The sequence below is a fragment of the Electrophorus electricus genome, chromosome 14 (genome assembly GCF_013358815.1).
Source record: "Electrophorus electricus isolate fEleEle1 chromosome 14, fEleEle1.pri, whole genome shotgun sequence".
Classification (NCBI taxonomy): domain Eukaryota; kingdom Metazoa; phylum Chordata; class Actinopteri; order Gymnotiformes; family Gymnotidae; genus Electrophorus; species Electrophorus electricus.
The window spans coordinates 6880973-6904426 of record NC_049548.1 but is presented as its reverse complement, the minus strand read 5'-3'; the positions used below and the strand labels follow the sequence as shown (position 1 = coordinate 6904426).

Genomic DNA, 23454 nt, shown 5'->3' with positions numbered 1-23454 from the left:
TTTGAAGTGTAATCTGAACGTCTTTGACGCATCGTCTCAGCATGTGATCAATTTAAACAAATAAAGCATCAAAAACTGAAAGCACAATCTGGTAGAGAAGAAAAGCTGAAGCTGAAGCTCTAAATTTTGCATTGGAGCTGAATGATTCGCCCCACCACCGCACCTTTTGTTGCTCACGCACTGCGCAGGAATGGGAGCCGGGGAACTTGATTATGTCTTCCTGAGACTTAAATGCAGCTTTCACCGAGTTGATCTCCATGGCAACAACACTAGTGTCATATTTCTTAAAGGCTACTCTCGGCTTGTGAGGCTGCTGGAGCTGCTGTCTGTCACCACGGGGTAAAGTGTTCAAAGCTGCTTGCCTCTGCAGTGGCATTAAAACTGCATCAGAAAACAGGCTTTCACCAAAACAAACACACACAGAGATAGACCAGCTCTTTGAAGATGACTCAAAAGGACATGACACAATTATGTATTCACTGACCCACAACTAAAGGTTCAGAAGTAGCCTTATGTATGATAGATGCGATTTCATGAGAATTCTTTTTTCTTTTTCTTTTTTACATTAAAACAAAGTTTACATTAAGACAAAACTTGACTAATTTTGTATTATCTTTTCTTTAACAATAGTATTTCATACATCAAATGAATTCCTTTATAACAATCCTGTTCAGATTTTGCCTTTCATCAGTCTAGAATTTCTCAGATGTTCATCTGACAAGCAACATGGTGTTAGTTGGGTTTTTTCAATCTAACTTAAAAAAAATTTAAATAATTAGTCCATATAATTCGAACCATGATGTAAGAAAAGAAGAAAGGTCCCACAGAGGTCATGTAATAAAGCTTAATGCATTTTCAGCAACTGAGTAGTGTTTGTAAAAAAAAAATAAAAAATAAATTAAAAAATAAATAAAGAAAGAAAAAAAATAAAAAATAAAACAGCATCACACTCATGTGGCTGTGAATGTAGCAGAAACGTAGGGCTAAAAACTACCAATGATTCAGCTACATAAGGACCATACAACCAGTCCACATCATCATAAATAATCTTCATCAAAACACCAAATAATAACCTCAGAATAGAACAATGTGGCCAGTTCAGCAATGTCAGGTACTTTCCAGTACATTTCCGGGGATTTGTTCCAAACTATGCCACATGAGATGCTATTATGGTAACTTATTGACAGTGAAGTGTCTCAGTTGTTGGTCATTTTTATTCAGTATATCTCTGGTGTTCTTCTGTTGTGTCTATAACATGTAAAGATTCACAGAAACCCTATAGTCAGTAACATTCACAGTGTGTAATCATACTGCCTTGTCCACGTTTTCAGCGAGTTAAGCATCTAAAATTGCAGTAAACTCTGTGAACTAATTTAGCGTCAATACAGACTTCAGTGTCTCACTCCAAATATTGCAACCAAATTCTCTGTAGGAAAACATCATTCTTAACAAAATAAAAAACAGTATGTATGATGAATATCTACATGTCTATGCGATCTACATGTCTAGTGGTAAGGAGACGCGTTATGTTAGGGACATATGTCTGTGAAAGTCTGTATTCTCCTAGAGAGAAATGATCAGAAGCTTTGAAGTACAGCTCAATGTGGTGAATGCATAAGCAAATCTGAGCGCACCATACAGAATGCCATGCAAGTCAGTCTAATTAAAGGCTCATCAAGGTTTCTGGGGCCATTTTTCTTCAACTTCAAATGTTAAGTACATATTAGAACTATACAGAAAATCTAATTCAGTTTTAAGTTCAATTAGATTCAAGGACAAGGGCTCTGTTCAGGACACAAACACCAGACTATGGTTAAGTCAAAGCATTTTTATTTTTAAAGTTGCATATTGTCTCATTTATATGAAATCCAAGCATGCTGGCTGTAACAGTTTATACTGAGCATACTGTCTGAGTACTGGAAAAGCAAGACTTAGCACAGAAGTCATTTTTAATAGCATGGATGAAAGTAATATTTTCTGATCTACTGTAAGGGCTTTTAGTGTGATGTTTAAGAGAGACCTGATTTTGCTAGGTATTGCAGGACCTTTGCTTTGCTTCTTTTTGTTTCTTCTTTTCTTTATAGAAAAGTCACATTTGTTTCCTGATTTCTCAAGCATTTAGCCACTGAAACCTCTCCTAAAAACCTCAGTTGAGAGACAGGACTGCTTCTTATGAATGGGCTATTGTTTGTCCGTGCATTAACTGGTAGAGGGAGTCACCAGAGACACACTGTATCATGCTGATTAGCCTGCCAGTCTCAGTGATGTTCAAACCGAAGGCATTGTTATGGCTCAGTGGCAGGGGCAGATTAAAGACTAGCTGGTAGTTTATGTTCATGTAGGTTACATCAGCTGTGGCCTAGACATAAAGTCTGTTTTTGTTTGCAGAAATAATTAAGTGGTCTCGGTGGTTGAGACAAAGCGGAGGATTTGCAAATTTACATGAAGAAACTTAACTAAACCCCAAACAGTCTAGATGGCTTAAAGCGTAAGAAGCTGTGCAAAACAATATGACGGCGTGAGGGGGAGGCAGTTATTCTGTTAGGTAGGCAGATATCCTGACTTTTCTGTTTATACCAGTCTTTACATAATCTTTTCTAATGACTGAAATTCAATACAGCCAATGTTTAATATACTGTACACTTGTGTAAAAAGCAAACAAACAAACAAACAAACAAAAAAACCCCAGATACCATGTACATTTTTGCTTGCTCAATATTCATTTAGAAATGCTTTTGTTTAGAGCAGTTTCCCTTGTGCTTTACAGGATACCAAGGTCCTACTTTCCGGAAGATCAATATAAGGAGATGGCCAGGCAATAAGTCTCTCTGTCTGGGCTGTGCCTCACCTCACTGACTGTGCCATTGACTGCTAAAGATTGACCTCCCTGTCTGTGCTATTCCAAGATAATAGCTAACAGAGGCTCATTGACAGAAAAGAATGAACCACTTGTGGACTAAATTCTGGTCACTAGTCCCTCAGTGCACATAGGTTGGATGACAATTGTTAGTTTAACCTTATTCATAAGATAAACATTAGAACTATTCCCTGTGGACACTCTCTAAATGGCTCTGTTAATCAACTTAGACATCCTGCTCGGTGGTGGCCATGGTTCCATTATGACTCTAGTCCTGTGTTGGCTTTTTACTTGAGACACACTAGACAGAGCAGCAAAGAATATGTCAGGACTGAAAGGTACTCTGTCAGGCATATGACAAGCATATTTGTTTTCTAAGGCCATACACTGGCCACCAGAGAGTCCCAGAGGCATTCTGAGACAGGTAGCGTTAACATTCTCGCTGCTAAAAACCTGCTAGTAAGGATTTATCATGTACTCGAGCTTTATTTTCATGCATGCCATATGCCATGCCATATCACAGACAAACAGGATTCCCAACCCAGCTAATCTTGCTGTGCAGATATTGCACACTAAAATGTCATATACTGTACCTCAAAAGCATTCCCTTGAGATGGTCTTGTAGAGAAAAAATAGAACAGTTGATTTTAACAAAAGTCTTTTAATGTTGCATCTGGTTATTTTCCCAGTCTTCCTCAGGGATTTTAGGAAGATTTGGAGAATAAATGAACACTTACTTTGCACGGGTTTCATATCTCCCAGTTGCCCCAAGACTCTGCAAAGTAAAGAGAAAATAATAAGATCAAGACATGCAGTAACATACCTAAAACACTACCAAAAAAGAAAGAACCCATATTATACAGTGCATAAATATTCTATTGGTTAAAGACAGATGAAAGAATATATTATAATTGAATGAGAGGGAGCCAATATTGCTCAATAGACAGCTAAACGAACCAGTGAAACCAGCGAGAACAATAATGACGTCCCACAGCTGTGCTAAGAGGTTAACAGGTAGCCCACAATCCACTTACAGGCTGCCACACATTAACCCTATTTTTCTAATTACAGAGTAAGCAACGCAGTGCTCAAGCAGTGCTTCGTTATAAAATGGACACTTACACCAGGCCTTCCAAGAATCTGTCTCTCCTTCAGAGCACTCAGGAATGACAGGCACACTGTTGTTATAGCAACCTTAGAGAACTGTTTGGAAAATTACCTTCCTTCTGGATCAGTATTCCTCCTTCTTCACGTGTAAAGCCATCAGTACATATTGTACCCAGTGCATCAGTGACACCAGTACATTGTGTCTGCCACATCAGGCACGTTCAAATATTCATAAACTATGTAATAATATGTCATTTCAACAGAGAATATAAACATGTAGGTCTTCAGGTTACTGGAGTGTGGCTTTTAGTGGGGACACAGGGATATGAGTCTTTGTTAGCAATGGTAAAAAATCCATACCCACAGGTGAATTTGTGCATTTAAAAACACTGCATGATTTTTGCATCAAAAAAAATCAATGGTATGTGAACAGTGATAAGATTATATACTGAACCAGTTCATTCAACACAGCACATGAAAGAAACAGATCAACTATTTCCAGATTCACTCAGATGACACACAATAGCAGTTAAAAATATCAGCACACATTCAAAAACAGAAACAAGCATAAAGGATTCACTTACTGATAACTTGGACAGACACACACACAAACAAACTTGAACCTAGTAAAATGGTACCCCGGTCTGCTGAAATCCCACATTTTATCTTGCCAAACAGGAACAGGATCTCTCTCAGATGATGCAAATATTTCTCAGATTATGTGAATCCCTCTCTCAGATGCTGCCATTATGCACAGTGCTGCTCAAAACATGCCATAATTAATTTCCTCTGAAGACGTCACACCCTACCACGAGAGTGAACGTCTTACCAGAGAGGTTTGGCTCCCTTTGAATTCTGCTTTTCTATTCTCACTAAGGAACTCGATGAGATCAGCTGGAGATGAAAGTGGAGCAACATTAGGAGAGTAATTACGTGGAAGCAAATGAACACCATGAGACAGATAGTCATGCTCATGTTGAAAGGGGTGATATTTTGCACTATTTTGTAGTAACCTACAGAGTATGCCAATTTCATTGTAATATTTATTTGTAATACCATGCAGTATGCTAATTCCTGTCAAGTACCTTATAAATAAACTCATTTAGGACTCATATAAATGATGTAAGTTAATATAAAAACTAGAAATCCAAAGAAGAACAGAATGAAAATGCAAGTTTCAACTGTGTAGCATAAATCTGACCACAAAAATGACTGTTGAGCACCGGAGTAGCACTTTATGTGGCTTTGAAACGTCTAATGGATAGAAGTGCTGTCAGCAGCTTGTTGACTTTGGTTAAATGTCACACACAGGCAGCTGGGTCTGGAACATAGCACAGAGTTACCCTTACCCTCGTCTGCCCCTGTTCTTTAATGTCAGAGGTCCACTTTGCCTAACACAGCACTCGTAGGGAGACAGTTGTCTGTGCCCACAGGTACACTATCAAAAAGTCTGCAATTGCTTTAGACAGGGAGAGCTCCCCTAGTCAGGAAGTATACTCCTTCTGTCATTAATATGACTGAACATCTAAAGGAGCAGTGTTGAGCAGCTATGCCTATACTGGGTTTACAGCAAAAACTGTCTACAGATGATAGCACTCCTGTGCGGTTGATAAGAAGCTGCTTGCATGCAGTCATAGAAGAAATCTTGGAAAGATCAATGCATTTATCTCATACCTCAATAATGTTAAATCATTCTTCAATTAGTTACCAAGTATAAACCAAGTATAAATGAATGGATGAATGAAGAAAGGAATATATAAATAAATTAATAAGTTTGTTAGTGATCTACTCAGATCTAGGCTTCCTAAATCAACAAGTATTTTAACACTCATCCAACAGCAGTATATCAGGCGTAGTCACAGCTGTGCAAGCTGTGGCCTGATGATAAACAATAACAGACAACACTCTCACCCTGGAGCGTCAAACACAGCCTGGGAGAAACTGAAAACATTTACCAGTCCTAAAATATCTGTTCTTTAGGACACTCAACTCAGGAAAGCACAGTGAAGAAGCAATGATATGTGGTTCTTACCTTTTCCACTAATAAACATGTCACATAAAATTCTCAGCATTTCTCCCACTCACAGTGTAGCCAAGAGGATTCCAAAGCTACACTTACTGAGCCTGTCTAACCCAATGCTTAGTATCTCATAGTAGGATTGCTTTCAGGCTGTGCTGAAAGTCCTCTAACAAGATGGCTAGCTCATTTATGAGTGTCAATTCTGATCTCAGTCAGTGGCACAATACAGTCAAACTAAACTATTTTGGTGATCCAGATGGTGTCATATTTGCTGTCCATTTAAAATATTTCCCACAATGCTCTGGAAGAACAAAGTAATTGGACTTCAATAGATGACTAATTGCATAAATTAGAGGACAAAGAATTACTTAGCATAAAAAAAACTGTGGCCCTTGAGGACAGTGGAGGACATTGACCTCTGAACAACTGGAGTCATTAATGCAGTCTCTGGTTTGGATATATACGCACCATGAATGGGTGGGATTTAGAAACAGAAAAATGAATGCTAATGGATTTGTTCCAGAGAATCTACAATTGCCTGCCTAATCTAATCAGTCCTCAGGACTACATGAAGAGACTAGTGCCTCTTAACCCTGCTTTTAAGAGCTTAATTGATCATACGCTGAAACTGAAGTTAGCTCGTGCCAGAAATCAAAGGGCAGCCTGAACTAAACTGAACTGAAATAACCTCTTCCTGCAGATTAGGCCAGGCCAGTTTCAGGCCGACAGCCGAGACAGTCCGGGGCTTCGAGAACTTCTCACTTCACTGTGCTAATTTGAACAAGGCTTTTATTTTTCTATTTGTCAGCCGGCTAAACTGTAGCATGGTTGTTAAACCTCTCCCAGGCCTAATTAGGAGAGCAATGCTAGCATTCATAGCTGAGCTCACGCTGCTGGACCTGGGGTGAAGAGGGGGGCCGTGGTGATGCTTCTGGCAGCCCAGGCCGCCAGGACCCAGCCCTTGTGCCTGCAATATTAAGTGACTGCTGAAATTCATGGCCTGCACAGCCATTTCATAAGTCTAGGTGGCAACCTGCTTTCATACCAGTGGAGGCCCTTTGCGACACATTAGCAAATTGCGTTGCTTCATTCTCCACGAGGCTGCTGTCATATCAAGGGCACCCGTGCTTTGTTGGAGAAACAGTGGAGCTCCTTTTTTTTTCTAAAGTGTCATTGCTGTGTAGCTTGTGACATGGATGAGTTCATGGATGAACACCACAAACTGCTAACATCAAGATCACATCTTCTAAATTTTCAGAAGGTGTGAAATCATTTTCTGAAAGAGAATAGTACTGGGGGAATAAATTTAAACTCCCACTGGGAAAGCCAATAAAGAGCACTATGCATAAGCAGGCTGTGTGGGATGAGATGCTCAAACACTGTCTATACGTCTGCTATAAAGGGCAATGTTTAAAAATGAATGGTGTACACAAGATGGGAAAAAAATGTGCAGGCTAAATACTGTGCCTTATCTCTGCCTTAAGAAATACCTAAGGTGGTTTCAAGCTTATAGCTTTTAGCTTTCTAATTAAAAGCTCAATAAGAGCTTTCTGGCAGAGGCTTCAAAGTGAACACCCCCACCCTCACCCCCACCCCCTGGACAAGATAATTGTGTCTGAAAGGAAAAACAGTCATTGTCTCATTCTCATTACTCTGACTGTTAAGACACATCGATGCAACGTGGCTCTGCAACTCTTCTCTCCTCTCATCACCTCGGGTCAAGCAACAGGTCCAGCTAGTGAGCAGCAAGAGGGCAAGCTTGCCCCCTTATGGTGTCTTCAGAAAGTAAAGCTTTATGCATGGTGCATGAAGCCTCACAAATTAAACTATCCCAAGTTCTCCAAGTGAAGAAAAAAATTTAAACCATTCCTCATAGTTCGACAGCAAGCAGGTTTTCACATGGCAGCAACTGTCATAGTGGGCCAGGCTCTGTAGAGAGTCTGTCTACTTGGTTAGATAGACATTTAACAGGTCCTTCCAGTGCAAGGGGGTGGAGAGTGAAGAGGGGGGGGGGGGGGGAAGATGAAGTTGAAAAGCTCTGGCAGACATACAGAGCTTGTGTTGGCAGGGGGAACAGGGGCAGCGGTTGGGGGGTAGCAGACAGGGAGTAGCGCCTGCTAGCGAGCTAACATATAGCACACTTTCCCTAACAAATGACAAAGTTGTAAGAATAAGAGTGAGGGGGGGAAGAAAAAAATAAATAAATAATTTTTTTAAAAAAGAAGAAGTGGAGTAGATTCAGGTGAAATGATAATTGCACCTCAGAGAGAGTAAAGTTTCCCAGCAGATTGTATTTTCTACATCATTCAGTAATCTCATCTCCACTTAAAAAAAATGGAGTGATGATAGGTCTTGAGATACTGTTATATGAATTTCCCTGTCAAGGTTTCAACAAGGTTTCTTTTTGCGAGCATTTTTTTAGTCGCTGACAAAAGGTCTCATGTTATATTTCACGTATGAAAAATCCCACTTACCCTTGCTTGGATGGCACAGTGGTATCTCTCATACTGATGACTAATTAAAAAAACTCTCTTTAAACATTCACTTTCCAAGTAAATAAAGCTGCACTTTCTAAAGTTCTATTTTCAAACAAATATGCTTGTAATGCCCAAAGCATAGGTGGACGTTTCTCTGAACTAGACTGGAAAGACTGGTTTTCACGCTCACCAACTTACAACAGCCCAGTCTTTTCCTAGAGAACCTCTAAAAGCCTTAAGCTTTAAACCAGCATGAAGCAAGCACCATGGCATCAAGGTAAATCACTGCTACATCGCACTAATGCACCCAGCATCACCTCTCTGTTTATATAGTGTCATTTATTTTATGAGTTCACTTTTCTTCAAATGAGACATGACACTGATGTGAAGGTATCAAAAGCACCCCATGAACATGGCCTGGACGCAGGAAAAAAAAAAAATAATAAATAAATAAATAAATAAATAGTCCCCAACGTGTATCCTCGCTTTAAAGTAAAAAAGTTGAATACGGCCCACTAACCTCATACTCTAGAAGAGTCCTGCGCTGTGTGAGGTGGATCATCACTGTGAAATTGAATTCTGAGGACAGAATGGCTTTTATTTTTCCTCCTAAACACTGGGGTCATAAGCCCTCGCTAGTCCACAGCAGGTGGGAGATGGACATGGCTGTAATATTACGATGGCTCCGAAAGTCTCAAAATAAATAATAAATGAACCGATATTCACACGCCATGAAAGCCTTGCCAAAATGACAGTTTCGGGGATTTCATTGCCTTTATTGTTCACCATGGTGTTCAGCATAACAAAAGAGCGCTCCCCTGCCATTTTATATTCACTCCTGCCTGAGGTGTGGAGGTGAAAAAATGCTGGAATACCTGTATCAGTGTGTTGTCTCTTGCCTTGCAGGTATAAAGGCTGCCAACTCATCCAGAATTGCATTAAAAGAATAACAAAACGGAGGTATTGGACACACAAGATCTAGCTAGCTTTCCTTTGTTCATCTAGATCAATTCTCAGAAATGCTGAGGTTTGGCAGGAGGCCAGGAACCTGAAGAACCACTTCACTATGGCACACCTCATGATGTAAAGAAGGAAAGTGAAGGAAAAACAACAAGTGCAATGGATGACCAAAACTCACGACAGCCAAATCCAAAATTACCAAGAATAGTATATTTTTGGCTGCTCAACAATTTTCTGTTCCGCTGTTAATAAGCAATAGGAAAAAATCAAGAATTGACTTACAATAAAATAATTTTCCAGACTAGGAAATCATCTCCAGCTGGTCTGTAAATTCCTGTACAACCTCCCCGAATCTATGCATCTCAAACCAGTCAGCCTTGAGTGTTATGATTTTATTGAACTGTCTCAAGGGACTTCCTGCTCTCTTGAGACATGTGCTGAAAGCAAATGTCCCATTTTGAGAGACAACATTCCTAGAAAGTGAAAAGGTGGAAACCTCCTGCACCCACTGACTTATTTCACATGGGTAAGAGACATCTTTTGATAGATATTACCCCAGAGCTAATTCAAAAAAGGATCTTCCCTAAAATTCAAAAGAACTTGGCAGCCCTGTTTTACCTCATTTACAGCTATGCCGGAATTACTTTTTCCCTAAGGACACTGAACCCTGATCAAGCGCATGGCCCGTGCAGTAGAAAGTGCCATGTACTAGGTCTTTCCACTACTCACTCCAACAATGCCATACATGACACACTGTATATTGTTTGATTGTTTATTAATTGTTATTTATTTCACTAATCTAGTCATTTTGTTTTCTTATTAACTGTATAAGTTGGACTTATCAATTTATGTATTTATTTGTTTACATATTGGAGGGTGAAACTTGGGTTATGGAATTCACACAGGAACCATATGATATGCTTCTCCCTTTGTTATGACAATGTTAAAGCAAAACACAAAAAAGTGAAAGGTATATATCTAAAGTTCACTAATGTATATAGAGCACTTGGCAACAAAATGAATATTTATGTATTTGCTGAATATTTCAAAATAAGTCTGGTTGGATAATTGGTAATAGCCAAATCCCTTTTCCTTCATTCAGACATTATATCACAGATGTCTGAGTTATTAAATACCATCACGAAAATTAGCAAAAACCATCAGTCTTTTGGTCACTTTGCTTAATTAAAAAGAGCAAGAAAACAAAAACAACCTTCAGCCCAGTATTTTATGGGTGTAAAAGTACATCATGAAGCAGCTCATTTTCGAGCATTTTTACACATCTCGTCCTACATGCACAAACTTCAGGGCACGTAATGAAGGGAGATATGAAGATAAAGACATACAGTAGGACAAAGGGGTTGTATTGTGAATTGCTGAACTGTTTGAAATTATGATATAATTTGCAAATTTCAACAGGCAGTGGAATGTTACAAACTGACAACCTTGAAAAGATCCAAAATAATATTACCTTATATAATATCATCTTATAAAAAACCCTAAATAATGTCATCCGAGTCTGACATGTACAGTAAGAACCACAAGCCTGCTAGTGATGCCTTAGGTTACAGTGACTGGGAAAAGCTATTTATAAAACCTATAAAAATCTATCAGCATCTCTTCTCTTTGCTCAGAATTTAATGGAGATACTTCTCAAAAGAAGGCAAATGTACTCAGGTAGGACTCCTCTTCTCTGAATGTCCCAAACATGAAGGCCATTTTGAAGTCCTCAGGCAGAAGCCCTTTACAGCACTGCCTCACTACTGCAGGATTCAGTCTAGAGAACATGATCAAACTACAATACGTGTTACATTTCAAAATAACTTTTTTCTCCTGCCAATATTATTACACAACATTTCTATAGTGGAACAATGGGACAACAGCATTCAAACAGTGTCAGAAACACCCCAGGTAAAGAAATTAATATCCACTTACAAAGGGAAATGAGTTTAGAGCTGTTCTGACACAAAGGTTTCTGTTCCTACAAGATCTGCCCTCTAGCCATTCTCAGCCGGAGCCATTTTATTGACTTGAAATATCTTCTCAACGCTGGGCTGACTGACCTGAGTAACAGCAAGCATTATAGCTTACGTGAGTTCAGATTTCCTTTTGGTCTTTGACACCTAGGAAACAGTGCACATACATTCCCATTTTTCTCATAATGAAGTGACAATCTCACCCCGCCCACTTTCTCTCTCTTACTACCATATACACAAGCACACGTTCACACAAATGCACAGACATTCACACAAAAGCATACACAAGTGCACACAAATGCACACACAAGCATCTCTGCCTCTCTGCCCCGCTGATGTGCTGACTGCAGTCATTGCTACTCACATGGATGTTTCTGAGTTTCTTCTTTCCTCTCTCCAGCCGGCTAAGCAGTCTGCGGTGCAGCTCTCTGGGTGACGGCTGCAGAAGTCTGTCGTCCACTGACACAGTCTTCCTCAGGGCTACTCGATCCCCCCAGAGATCGGCATGGGCAGTGGTGGTCGATCTCACTTGGGCAGCGGGCTTAAGGCTGCGCTTCACCTGCCTCGCACAGGCTGTCTCTCCTCTGTCATAGTCACGCAGCACTGACCCTGAGAGAGGAAAACAGACACCTCAGGTGACAACTGACACCAAGAGAGGAGGGAGGAGGATATACCATGGAACAGCTAGACTGAGGACAGGAAACATCTCCTCACAGACACACAACCATTGTTCCTTCCTTAGTCTCTAAATGAATAAGCCTATGATTGATTTAAGAAAGAGGTGAGTATTACTCAACCTTAAAAGTGACCATTAACTCATTTGCCATCTGTCCTTTTCATTCCTAAGCCTCCTGCTAATGATTCCAATTTAAACTGCCTCCCACTACTGCCTTAAGAAAGTTGTGCTTGACAATTCTACTCTACTGGGAATTGTACTAATACACATACATATTATAGCACACATGTATTAGAGCTATACATTATGTTTGTTAACTGCTATTGCAATGCGGACCTTTGCAATAAGAATTTAAGACATCACTACATTTTTTATTATGTTCATGGAGCATTTTAACCAAGGTCATACATTCCAGATGAGTGTTATGTGGGTGTTTTTATTGATCTTGGCATTAATGTTATTCAGAATAAAACCCAGCACAAGATCATGAGTACAAACCCCAACAAAGCCACATCTGTCTGTGGCTGGAGTCCAAGCAAATATAACTGGTCCTGCTTTTGGAGTAGGAAGGCCTTGTTCCCCTCTCCCTCCACCACTCCATGCAACACTAATGCTAATGTATGCAGGTCAGATAGCCCTGAATGAGTGGCAGCTCAGAGCAAGGGAACATTAGCCCTAATTTTCCCAGCACAGTAGCTATCACATAATGAGGGAGACTCAGCTAGACCTGGTGGGACCTGGTAAGCACTAAATACAGAGATACCTACAGTTGCTGTTATATAACCATGTCACATTAGCAATGTCTTCACACAGTAATAAAGTATACTACAGTTTCAATATACAACAATAATAATCTTAAAATAGTATTTTTGTCCAGATTGTGCAGCCCTTACTCACTCACTCTCTCTCTCTCTCTCTTTCTCTCACTCACACACACACACACACACACACACGCACACGCACACGCACACACACACACACACGCACACACACACGCGCACTGTACACCTTCAGGTGAGGCAGTGTCTCATTGCCATGCATTCGGTCAGGCCAGCTGTCAGCTACAGTAGATCAGGTTTATCCCTGTTACTAACTACTGAGTCACTAAGTCAGTGGTAGCAGCAACATAATCAATTTTGCAATTAAAACTTCATGAGGACCTGGCATCTGTTACGTTCCTGAAACAAGCTGTTATAGTAACCAAACTGACCCCTAAGATAGCACTAAGAGTAAGACAATGTACTGATCTAATGTACTGAGGGTAGCATAGCAAGACATACTGTCCAAAGTAGTTAAATCAATCCATAAGACAATGAAACTTAAATGTGGTGTTACTATCAACACATCAGGGTTGTAATGTTTTGATAGTAACACCAGTTGGCTTTTTATCAGACATGATTAAAGATAAGTGATAGTGAATTATTAAAAAACTTCCAAAATAATGGCACTGTACAGAACAATAAGTGGACAAGGATTTTTGCCCATTACATTGCCAACGAAGTGTAGGCTTTTGCAAACACTCTTTTCTTTTCCACTGTGACCCTGTACCACCGGTCAGTGCTGTGGAGAGCGCCATGCTTTAAGCCCCTCGTATCACCCACACACACTCTGAAGAACTCCTTTCTGGCGCTATGGTTACGGTGGTGACAGTAGCAGGGGATGCTGTGCATGCATATCGGGTGTCCCATTGTGCCAGGATCAAGTTGCTTGGCTGGACACTAAGGGCTGAGATTCCTGCAGAGCGCCCGGGTGTGAGCTGGCTCATTATTTTCTCCTTTATGAGCGTACACTTGTCACACCATCTGGTCTGGATTGTCACCACAAGCACCTCTGTATTTATCCTTAATACAACATTTTGGTTAAATCCTAATCAACCAAATACTGTAGATCCAGGTTTCTGTTACTTTACTGACTTACTTTCTTTTACTTTGTGTATTTTCTGTATTTTATGCTTATTCTTTGTATCTTTGGACTAGGTGCAAGGCATAGTCTACTAAAACAGCATGCAGGCCATCCTGTCCTTTTGTTTATCTGGTATGAACATAAAGTGGAATTAACACATGTTGGTCAATAATGCATTGCTGCATTAGCATTACACCAGAGTTTCTAAAACAGGAAGGTAATGCATACACCATCTCCAACTCCATAAACAAGCATTTTACCAAAAAAAAAAAAAAAAAACAACCCAACAACAACAACAATTTTTAAACAACTCTCAATGAAGAATAAAATATATTTTTGAGGTTTAAGATCAGTGTATTAACTTCAACATGAAATCTAAAATGTCCCAATAACCCCGCAAAATATTTTAGTGACTTACAATCTGGTGACTCGCTGTGCTTTAGTTGTTGAATGTTGAACCTGGTGACCTCTTTTGTCCTCAGACAGCTGTGCTGCAGTGTTTGAAGGCCATGCTCCAGTGAAATGCTGAGAGCAAATCATTATGCACTGATACAGATCAGCCAAGTCTTACCAACACTTAATCAGCTAATAACCTCCCAATACATAAGTAAATTATTGTGCTTAAATACTGGTCCCAATCCTAAAGTTTCATAGCTGCACCTCAATGTCATTTTCTTCAGGTTAAATGTCAATCATATACAGCACTGACTGAACCACATAACAGCTCACACAATGTGAGAAAATTATTCAGTATCCTACTGCACTTTACATAAAAATTACTACAAATTTGCTGGACTGCAAATAGGTAGCCATCTGTCAAGAAAAAAACAATAATACAATAGAAGCTCGTATGCTTCCAAGATGGAATTCAGACAGTAGCTCCTTTGTTGTTTAAACGCCATTATGAAAATATCAATTCATAAATTAAAACAATCTGTACATGGGAGCAGAAAAGTACATGCAACCACATAACCTTTCTCATGTTTATGCTGCCTCTAGCCACCAAGCACTTGAGTGAAATAAGAGCGAATTAACCACAAGCCAAATTAAATTCATGAATCAAAGGAAGTTCCAGCAAAACACATCTAATATGTATGAGATGTGGGCCCACTTCCATAGTATCACTTAGGCTTTGTCCCTGTGATCTTCATCATCACAATGAGGGCATGAAACAAAGTGTTTTAAGGGGTACTGCCTGCTCACACAGCACACATGTACCAGGAGTGATATAACATCCCATAACATCCTCCCACTGAGTGAACCATTAAGAATGCGCTTCTCATTCTCACCGCAGGGCTAATATGAAAACGCAGACAGTGCACTCAAGGAGCAGGCAGCCTGCAGGCTACCTCATCATGCACACGCTACTGGGAGAGTCAGAAGAACTATTAGCACTTCCTCTGTCTGAACACCACAGACACAGAGGAAACAGTAGCACAGGTGCAAATGGATGGCAGTATTCAAAAAATGTTTATGACTGTCTGACACATTTCCCAGAGCGGGCAGCGATATTAACTAATAGGCTTGATTATTCTGTGTGAAGAGACCAGTTTATATGCTGAGAGAGACCAAACACTGAACACCACCACTTCCTGTCATAAGATGACAGGCAAAAAATGCATTCTGGCAACTCTAAACTATTAGATGGTTTTGTCAATTTTCCTTTAATTTCTTACATTACCCAAGGTGCACTGGTACAAGCAAAAAGAAAAAAACACACACTAATGGCCCCTTCTTATTCTGCTGCCTCTATAATTGCTATCGATTGTCTGTCAAACTGCACTAAATCACAGGAGATTAAATGCGAGGAGTCAGCTGCAGTCCCAGGCTATGCCGGAATGAGGGTGCATGATTAATCATAGCCGCCTAGCGTGAATGATCATAGACATTTTTATAGAGCAGTGTAGGCCAGAGAAAGGAACAGCCGGCCATCTAATGCCCTGTAGCACTTCCTGTGCAGACACGATTAAATAGAACTCAGGAGATTTGGGAGAGAAGAAATTGAATAGTTCAGTCTCTAACTCCTCTACCATCTCTTCAGGAATGTTAACACCACATCCACCCTTTCCTGTGTGCGAGCACAAATGCAACAGTGCCCTCTACAGGATAAATACAGAATATACATAAAAATACAAATTAAATCAGACGCAAAACCCTTTAAAAAATTCTAATTAAAGCTCATCATTTCACTGTCAAAATCAATTAAGTGAAATTTCTACCAAAACATAAAACTAATCTCCTTTGTCATGCTTTGAACTAAACTTAAAAGTACATCAATACATTCAAGACCTTGAAGCTTGTCAGTTTCAATTACTCCTTACTACAGCAACCTGTCACCATGATGTGTAATCACCACTGAGGTTTGATGCAGTTTCAAATATACTGTGATCCCTGGAATGAGCATAGCTACAAGGAACCAGCTGAGCTAAAATGCACACACAGCGAAACGGTTTGATGATCAGCTGCTACTCTTCACCATCACCTATGTTTAAATCAGTGCCGAAAACAGAAAGACATTTTTTTAAGTCAAACATATTTATCATTCAAATTAAAAATCAGACACAAGGCCAAGTACACACACTGCTGGATAAATGAGTCAATAAAAGAACAATGGTTCTATGTAGGGGTTACCCCACAATCACTATTACTTAAAGCCTTACCACTGACCCACAGACCTAAAGTTAATAAGCAGAATGTAGCAGCTCAACTGCCAACTACTGCACTACACAATAGAGCACAGTAGCAGAACAAACACACAATCCCCACAGGCCTGCTTGATAAAATATTGATTGCGACACTGATGCTGACTTCAGTATGTGTAAAGCGCACGAAAGCCTTCCAGATAGCCAACATTAACCCCACGTTCTATCTCTCGATTAAACTCAGCCAAAACAGCCTTAGGCAGTAAGTACGGCAAACAGTCTCCTGTGTTATAAAAAATTACACTACAGCAACGCATCTTATGCATAACAGAAAGCACCTTTTTGCATTAAAAAAAGCCCCCAGTCTTTAGGTTTTGTTATACAGCAGCACTGCCTTGCTTTGCTAAACATATCAATATTTGCATACGATCACATACACTGAGCACAGGCTTTCAAGCAGGTGGTATACATGCATTCAGATCTTCCCAAGCCTCCATAGCAGGCGTGTGCCTGCCACAGGCACTGTCAGCCCTGTTTATGGAAAGGAGCTTCCTGCTCCTCTGCACCACCCATAATGAAACTGATAATAGCTCTCTCTTCTGAAGGGGGTGGGAGAGCAGTGGAGGGGGCCTATTTGCTCCAAATCCCCTAGCAGTTGTTGTTTTAGCTGACAGCTTCTTGACAAATGAACTGCTCGTTAGGCCATCCATAAGCTTTGACACAGCAATTTTTGCAGCACTAATGAACAATGCCTGCAGGTGGCTGCCACGAGTGCAGCCTACAATTAGGAGTCATTTCCATGTCTAACAAAGGCACTAATGGCAGGGTCACCTCTACTGATTGGGAGTGCAACAGCAAGAATTCTGGTACTGGTTTCCATCATGCTATAATAAAGATGGTGGTAGACGCGACAGGAGGCCAATAGTAAAAAGGCCAAAATGCACATCGTTTTATGGTCTTCATGGAAAAAACGTACAGGTCATCAGGCCTTTATTGCTACTGCCATGTATGGAATTATGAGGCTTGACCATGTGCATTTTTGTATGGTGTTTTGTATGGAAGCACACTATTAATTTCACATTCCTCTGTGTTTACATATGTAACACTGTGGAATTATACAAATAATGTGCAGAGACTGCCTTGCGATTACAGTCTTAAAGTCAATATATTAGTATGGCTTGAGTCATTTTTGCATACACCCACACTTCATCCCACGTACATGCCCTACATTAAACACTCAAAACTGTTTCTTATTTTAATGAATGAACAACAACAGTAAAAATAATACTGATAACAACTGGTATTACATTAATATCCATCTAAAAATGTAATTCAGGTTGGGAGATGTATATGGCTGTATGAAGATATGCCCGGTTTGTGACCTGCATACCTGAGGCACTCCAGTGCAGACCTCCAGGGCTGGCAGCCAGGCGTCGCCGCTTCTTGTAACTCACACCCCCCGGACAGGCGGCTATGCTGGACTTGAGAACCGGTGTAGAGGTGGTCCGCAGAGCCACAGGGGCCTCGGGGGGCATGGAAACAGACAGCATGGGGGAAGGTGGTCGTAGGCGGTTCTCCGTCTGCTGGCCATGGTTCAGGTAGATGGAGTCCCTCTGTAGGGGCTTACTGATAGAAAAAAAAAAGAATCCTTAGGTGATTTTGATCATTTTGCTATGACTTCATACAGTGATTATGACCTGTATTATATGATCGCTAAAACCATATTGCATAACATATTGTCATGCATATGTCACTAATAGTGTAGGCTGGTAGAATAAAATGCATTGATTGCCTGAGCCTTGATAAGAAATAAGTATATGAATTTCAACATATATTGCTATGACAACATCATTGTTAGGGATTTGCTTCGATGTTCTCAAACAGGAAACACATACAATAATTAAAAAAAGATATAAAAGAGTACATAAAATAGTAAAACCATATAACAACTTAAAACTTCATTTTAATACATATTACAATAAGTATAAAATACAGTAGTCAGTGTCTTCAGTGATCAACTACTCTGACCATTAATCCTGCTTAAGATGCTGATGTGTGAGAAACCATTCAGCAGTTCCAAAGTACCACAAATAAGCACTGTTCAAAACTCAAAGTTCTCCTAAGTCTTTTGCCTGATGGTAAGAGGACTAGGAGAGAGATAGCAAGGTCCTCAGTATCCTGAATGATCTTAGGTCCTTGGCATTCAATCCAGGTTTCATAAATCAAAAGACTGAGCAGTTCAGAACCTATTATCTCAGATGCAATCCACACAATTCTCTGCAATTGTTTAAGTACATTATTACAGCAATGTTACAAATGAGGTTTTCTAACAGTTTAATTCGCCTAAAGCATCCAAACTGTCATGTCTTCCACAAGGAAGCAACATTCTATGGACTACAATACCATTAACTTCTTGTTTGTTCTCAGTCCTCTGATTATTAGTAACACCTGTGTCTCGTTTTCCCTTGTGTGTTCCCCCATGCAAGCCCATATCTTTCATTCAGTCATTGTGAAGTCCCGTTTGCTTAGCCATCCGATTCCAAGCCATTGCCTTAGTTATTTCTACTCCTGTATTGGTTATTGTATCTTTGACTACTGCTATTTGGATTGTGAACTCTGCTCATTGTGTGACTACGTCTTTGGATAACCCCTGTACAATTAAACCAAGCCTATTTTCCTGCAATCAACTCCATCTCTGTGCCATGAAACCTGACACAAACATGCACACCATTAAAGCTGCTCTAAAACCATCACAATACAATGTTTTATAGTTTAGTAACTCCTCAAATTCCACTCAAAAAAATTGAAATAAACTCAATGGGTTGTCAGTTTGTTACATTTTCTAAACTATGTGGAAGCCACAACAATTATTTTGCACATTACTAAGGTGTAACAAAGTTCTCATTGACTAATACATTAATTTTTTGCCTAAAAGATCATTTTCACTTACTTTCTATATTATTTACTGCACTGCCCTGTGTAATGTACCTGGTTCCTAGAAGTGTGTAACTTTGGCTTTTCCATGATCCTCTCTTGTAGGACTTTGTTTTTCTTCTCCTGAATAAAAACTCTGTGAGACGCTCCACTGTAAACATAGCTCCTATGTAGCTATTGCTCTCTCCTTTATCTCGTAATGAAATGGCATTTATAGCAACGTGTAACTTAGATTAAACCCCATACATCTTCTGTATGTGGAATCAGGGTGTTTGCCCAGGGCTCCAATTCACAGTCACACTGGGTGGTAAAGAGACCCCTGGTAAAAGGTAGCAGTAGACCTTGCTAGTGTTCAATGTTAATCATAAATATTGAATTTCACCTGCAGCTAAATTGTTCCAATGGAGAACACAAAAGCCACAACAGTCAATCAAGAGTCAAGTGGTTCACTTATCTGATGGGGAGCAACTTGACTCTTAAAGTGATGAAGCAAGATATAAGATGTTTCCAGTGTATGCTTTTGTTTCCATTAAGATATGTAATACCACTTACAGGGTTACTTCATTGGAATCAGCTAGAATTTTGAATGGGAAAACCTTTCACTTCTTTCCATTATTCCAGAGGTCGAAAATATGTTCAGTATTACAACAGTATAACTGAGTATTTCTGTGCATTTAAATGACTGAAAAATACCTACTATACTTTATAACAGGCACTGACAAAACAGCAAGAGTTCCTATGCTCTACTACACTGTGTTGTGAAAATACTAAGATCTTACCAATGGCTCCTCAAGTTCCAGCTACTTAGAGTTCTGTAATTATCAAAATTGTATTTATAAAAGGGCACATTCTCTTCTAGTGACAATAAAATGAACATGTTTGGCATTTTAAAAAGAAAGGATTTGGAGAGACACAATTGTAATTTTTGGGAAACCCAATAGCATGGTGTTCATAAGAAAACAAGCTTCATGACTGAGGGGTCATAAGGTTAAGCTCATATACAGGCACTTACAAGCAAAGTATATATTAATCAAAATATGTGAAGGTAGCAATGCTTAACCAATATCCCACAGTGCACATTATTTTATTTTACTAAATATATATATATCACAAAGTTTGCTTCTGTTCACAGTAAAATGCCTGAGAATATCATTGAGGGCGAATGTTACGAAGCTACCAAAGTGAAAATGTCTGTGCTGTGCAGAAATAGAATGCTCTTTTTCTTGTCTATTATCACAGTAGATAAATATAATTTCCAGTCTGTCCCAGTCTGTCACTAGTGACATATGTGCAGCTTACTAGAACTGCCCATTATGTCAGATTCCCTTTTCTTCCTTAGTCATCATAATGGAGGAATCCATGCAGTAAGAAAAATAATTCATGTTTATGTTACTGATTTAGAATCTAATAAAAGTGTATTGACCATGAAACTGCTCTGAAATCCCCTGCACAATGACATCTAGTGGACATTTACATTACCTCTGCTAAAAAAAAAAAAACATCATTCATTAAAGAATTCATAGATTTTTGTATAAATTACAGTCTGCTTGGACTTTCTTTAAATTCAAGGAAAACTCAGGAAAAAATGGATACATCTTTCAGCAAACAATTCTGCACATAATTAGATAAAACAACTGCAAAACTGTATATAACTGTATATAACATTCTCCCATTCCATAAAATGCCTTACCTGCTATCTGTGTCTCCAGAGTCACTATCGCAGGACAATGGTGAGGCAGAGAGAGTGGATTCCACACTCCTGGGTAGCATCGTTGATGGCATACACAGCCATGTCTCCAGGTCCATGAACTTCGAGTAGCTCAACATCTCTAAAACACTGTAACGCGCATAGTAATGTGAGACACAATAACACCTCTGGTCAACAGGCAGAAGAGGACATGGCATGTGTTATAGTGACTGCTTCAGCATGTACTACTAAGACACAATAGTGTTGCATTGTTAATTCAGTCAATGTAAACTCTAAGTCAAAAGACACTCTCATGCATGCTGACGTGTTAGTTAGGCCTTAGGGCTATTCCGTATCTATGCAAGCATACACAAGTTATAACATTTCCTTATGACGCTGTAAGCATTTGCAAAAATCTGTTAAAACTGACTGAGCTGGTTTACAAATAACATGACCATAAATCATCACCAGTCCATGCCTTTTCATCAACCGGTACAACTGACACAATAAACATTATTGTGTAACACAAAAGGGAAAGCCTACCTGTCCTCTCCCATGTCTGGGATTTCATCTTTCTCATCAGCTGTGTGGAACACACATGATGCTCGAGTTTCCTGAGGAATCAAGAGGCATGTCTTCTCTGTGTCATATGACATCCTGAGCCATCTCTGAAGGTGCATAAAAGACCAATATGTCTGATTTAACTATGGAACACTTTGTTGTAAACTACTGATCATGCAAGAGGCTTTATGGCATGTACTGTAGCCTAGCTTTTGTAAATCAGCTTAGACACAAACGTTTTGTTATAACCTATAAAGTAAGTGTTTAAAATGAAATGCAGGCTATTCCCCATGTGGCCAGTGTTTAGGCGTTTAGGTAATCTATCTGTCCATTAATAGAGGAACAAAACCATAATCGAGTGTTTTCACCACACCCTGCAACTGTAACCCGGTTTGCTAAAGAATATATGCAACACACCACGGACTTAAACACCTCAAAAACTTTCGAAGTGAGCAGGAAATCAAAGAAGCGTTCCCTAGACGGTTCTCTTTGTCTGTTTCTTTCAAGATACCACTTTCCTCATTCATCCATATTTAATTACCGCTCTTCCTTCCACATTAGCTTCGTGCTTCCCGCGGGCAAGCGCCCAATATTTTAAAGACCACGACTACTACATGAAACTTTAGTATCTTGTCGAATCTATTTAGCGGGTATTTAAAAATTCTTTAAAAAACTCCGTCAGAAACATGTATAGCTTGTTAAGCTAAACAACACTTTGTTCCTTGGTTCTGGTTTGAAGAAATTCTGCTAAGTGGCGGAACAAAAACGTCTGCCTTTTTTTCTCAGTGTTCCCAGACTGAACGAGCCTTAGGCTAAGATCATCATTCTAAGGAAGCGCAGAAAAGAACAGCTCCAAAGGTAGCGGGTCTAAGTTAAAGTTAAAAGACAGCTTTTGATTTTACAGAACTCACCAAGTATGATCCCTGTTCGGCATCAGGAAGTGATTCAGCCTCTGCAGCCTCTGTCATCTGGCAATTATTCTTTGTTCCGAAAATAAAAACTCGCCATGCCTATTGAACCATTTCGTACGCAATGAACAAGGGCATTTCTGGGCATTTCTAAGTAAATTAAGAGACGCTTTGAGAGCTGTATAGAAATGTCGATTTCATTTGAAAATGTCTTTGTCCAAACTTCAAAGAGGATGTCAGAGGGAAGATAACTTTAGTCAGGAAATATTTGTGTAGTTAGACTGGAAAATTGCGGGACTGCAATTAACCAACGAAGTTGCATAAACAGTGCATCTTGTTGATGTTACAGAACTGAACGCATGACAGAAGCACAGCGGCATTACTAGTTTTGTGCCTACCGTTTTGCAGCCACTAGATTGTACGATATTAACCTGTGCCATGGTTTAAAAAAATAAAAAGAAGAAGAATATTTTGGTAACCCGTTTCCGATACTTGTTAAAAACATAGATTTAAATAACCATATTTAATATATACGGCTCCGTCTACTTTATCATACACTACTGAATAATTAGGATCGAATTTGATATTATAGGCTATAATATATCGATGTTAGTGAAAAGAGTTTTTTCAGTGAAAATAGGGAAATTACTCATTAACCTACAAGAAATGTTCTATATCAATTTGTCAAGTTCACAAAATGTATTAGAGATGTGAACCCAATATCATAAATCATACAACATGTCAAAA

At 39.5% G+C, this 23454-nt stretch overlaps 1 protein-coding gene across 1 annotated transcript in view; it reads right to left on the bottom strand.

The window, feature by feature from the left end:
• ankfn1 (ankyrin repeat and fibronectin type III domain containing 1) overlaps positions 1–22734 on the bottom strand; it is a 59736-nt gene extending 37002 nt beyond the window's left edge. The window contains exons 1-6 of the mRNA XM_027013329.2: positions 22711–22734; positions 21782–21906; positions 21242–21388; positions 18008–18243; positions 11762–12006; positions 3595–3632 (exon numbers count right to left, since the gene is read on the bottom strand). Of these exons, the coding sequence (XP_026869130.2) occupies positions 3595–3632; positions 11762–12006; positions 18008–18243; positions 21242–21388; positions 21782–21894 (779 nt within the window). The 5' untranslated portion in view covers positions 21895–21906; positions 22711–22734. The remainder of the gene's footprint in view (positions 1–3594; positions 3633–11761; positions 12007–18007; positions 18244–21241; positions 21389–21781; positions 21907–22710) is intronic.
• Positions 22735–23454: the final 720 nt, after the last annotated feature.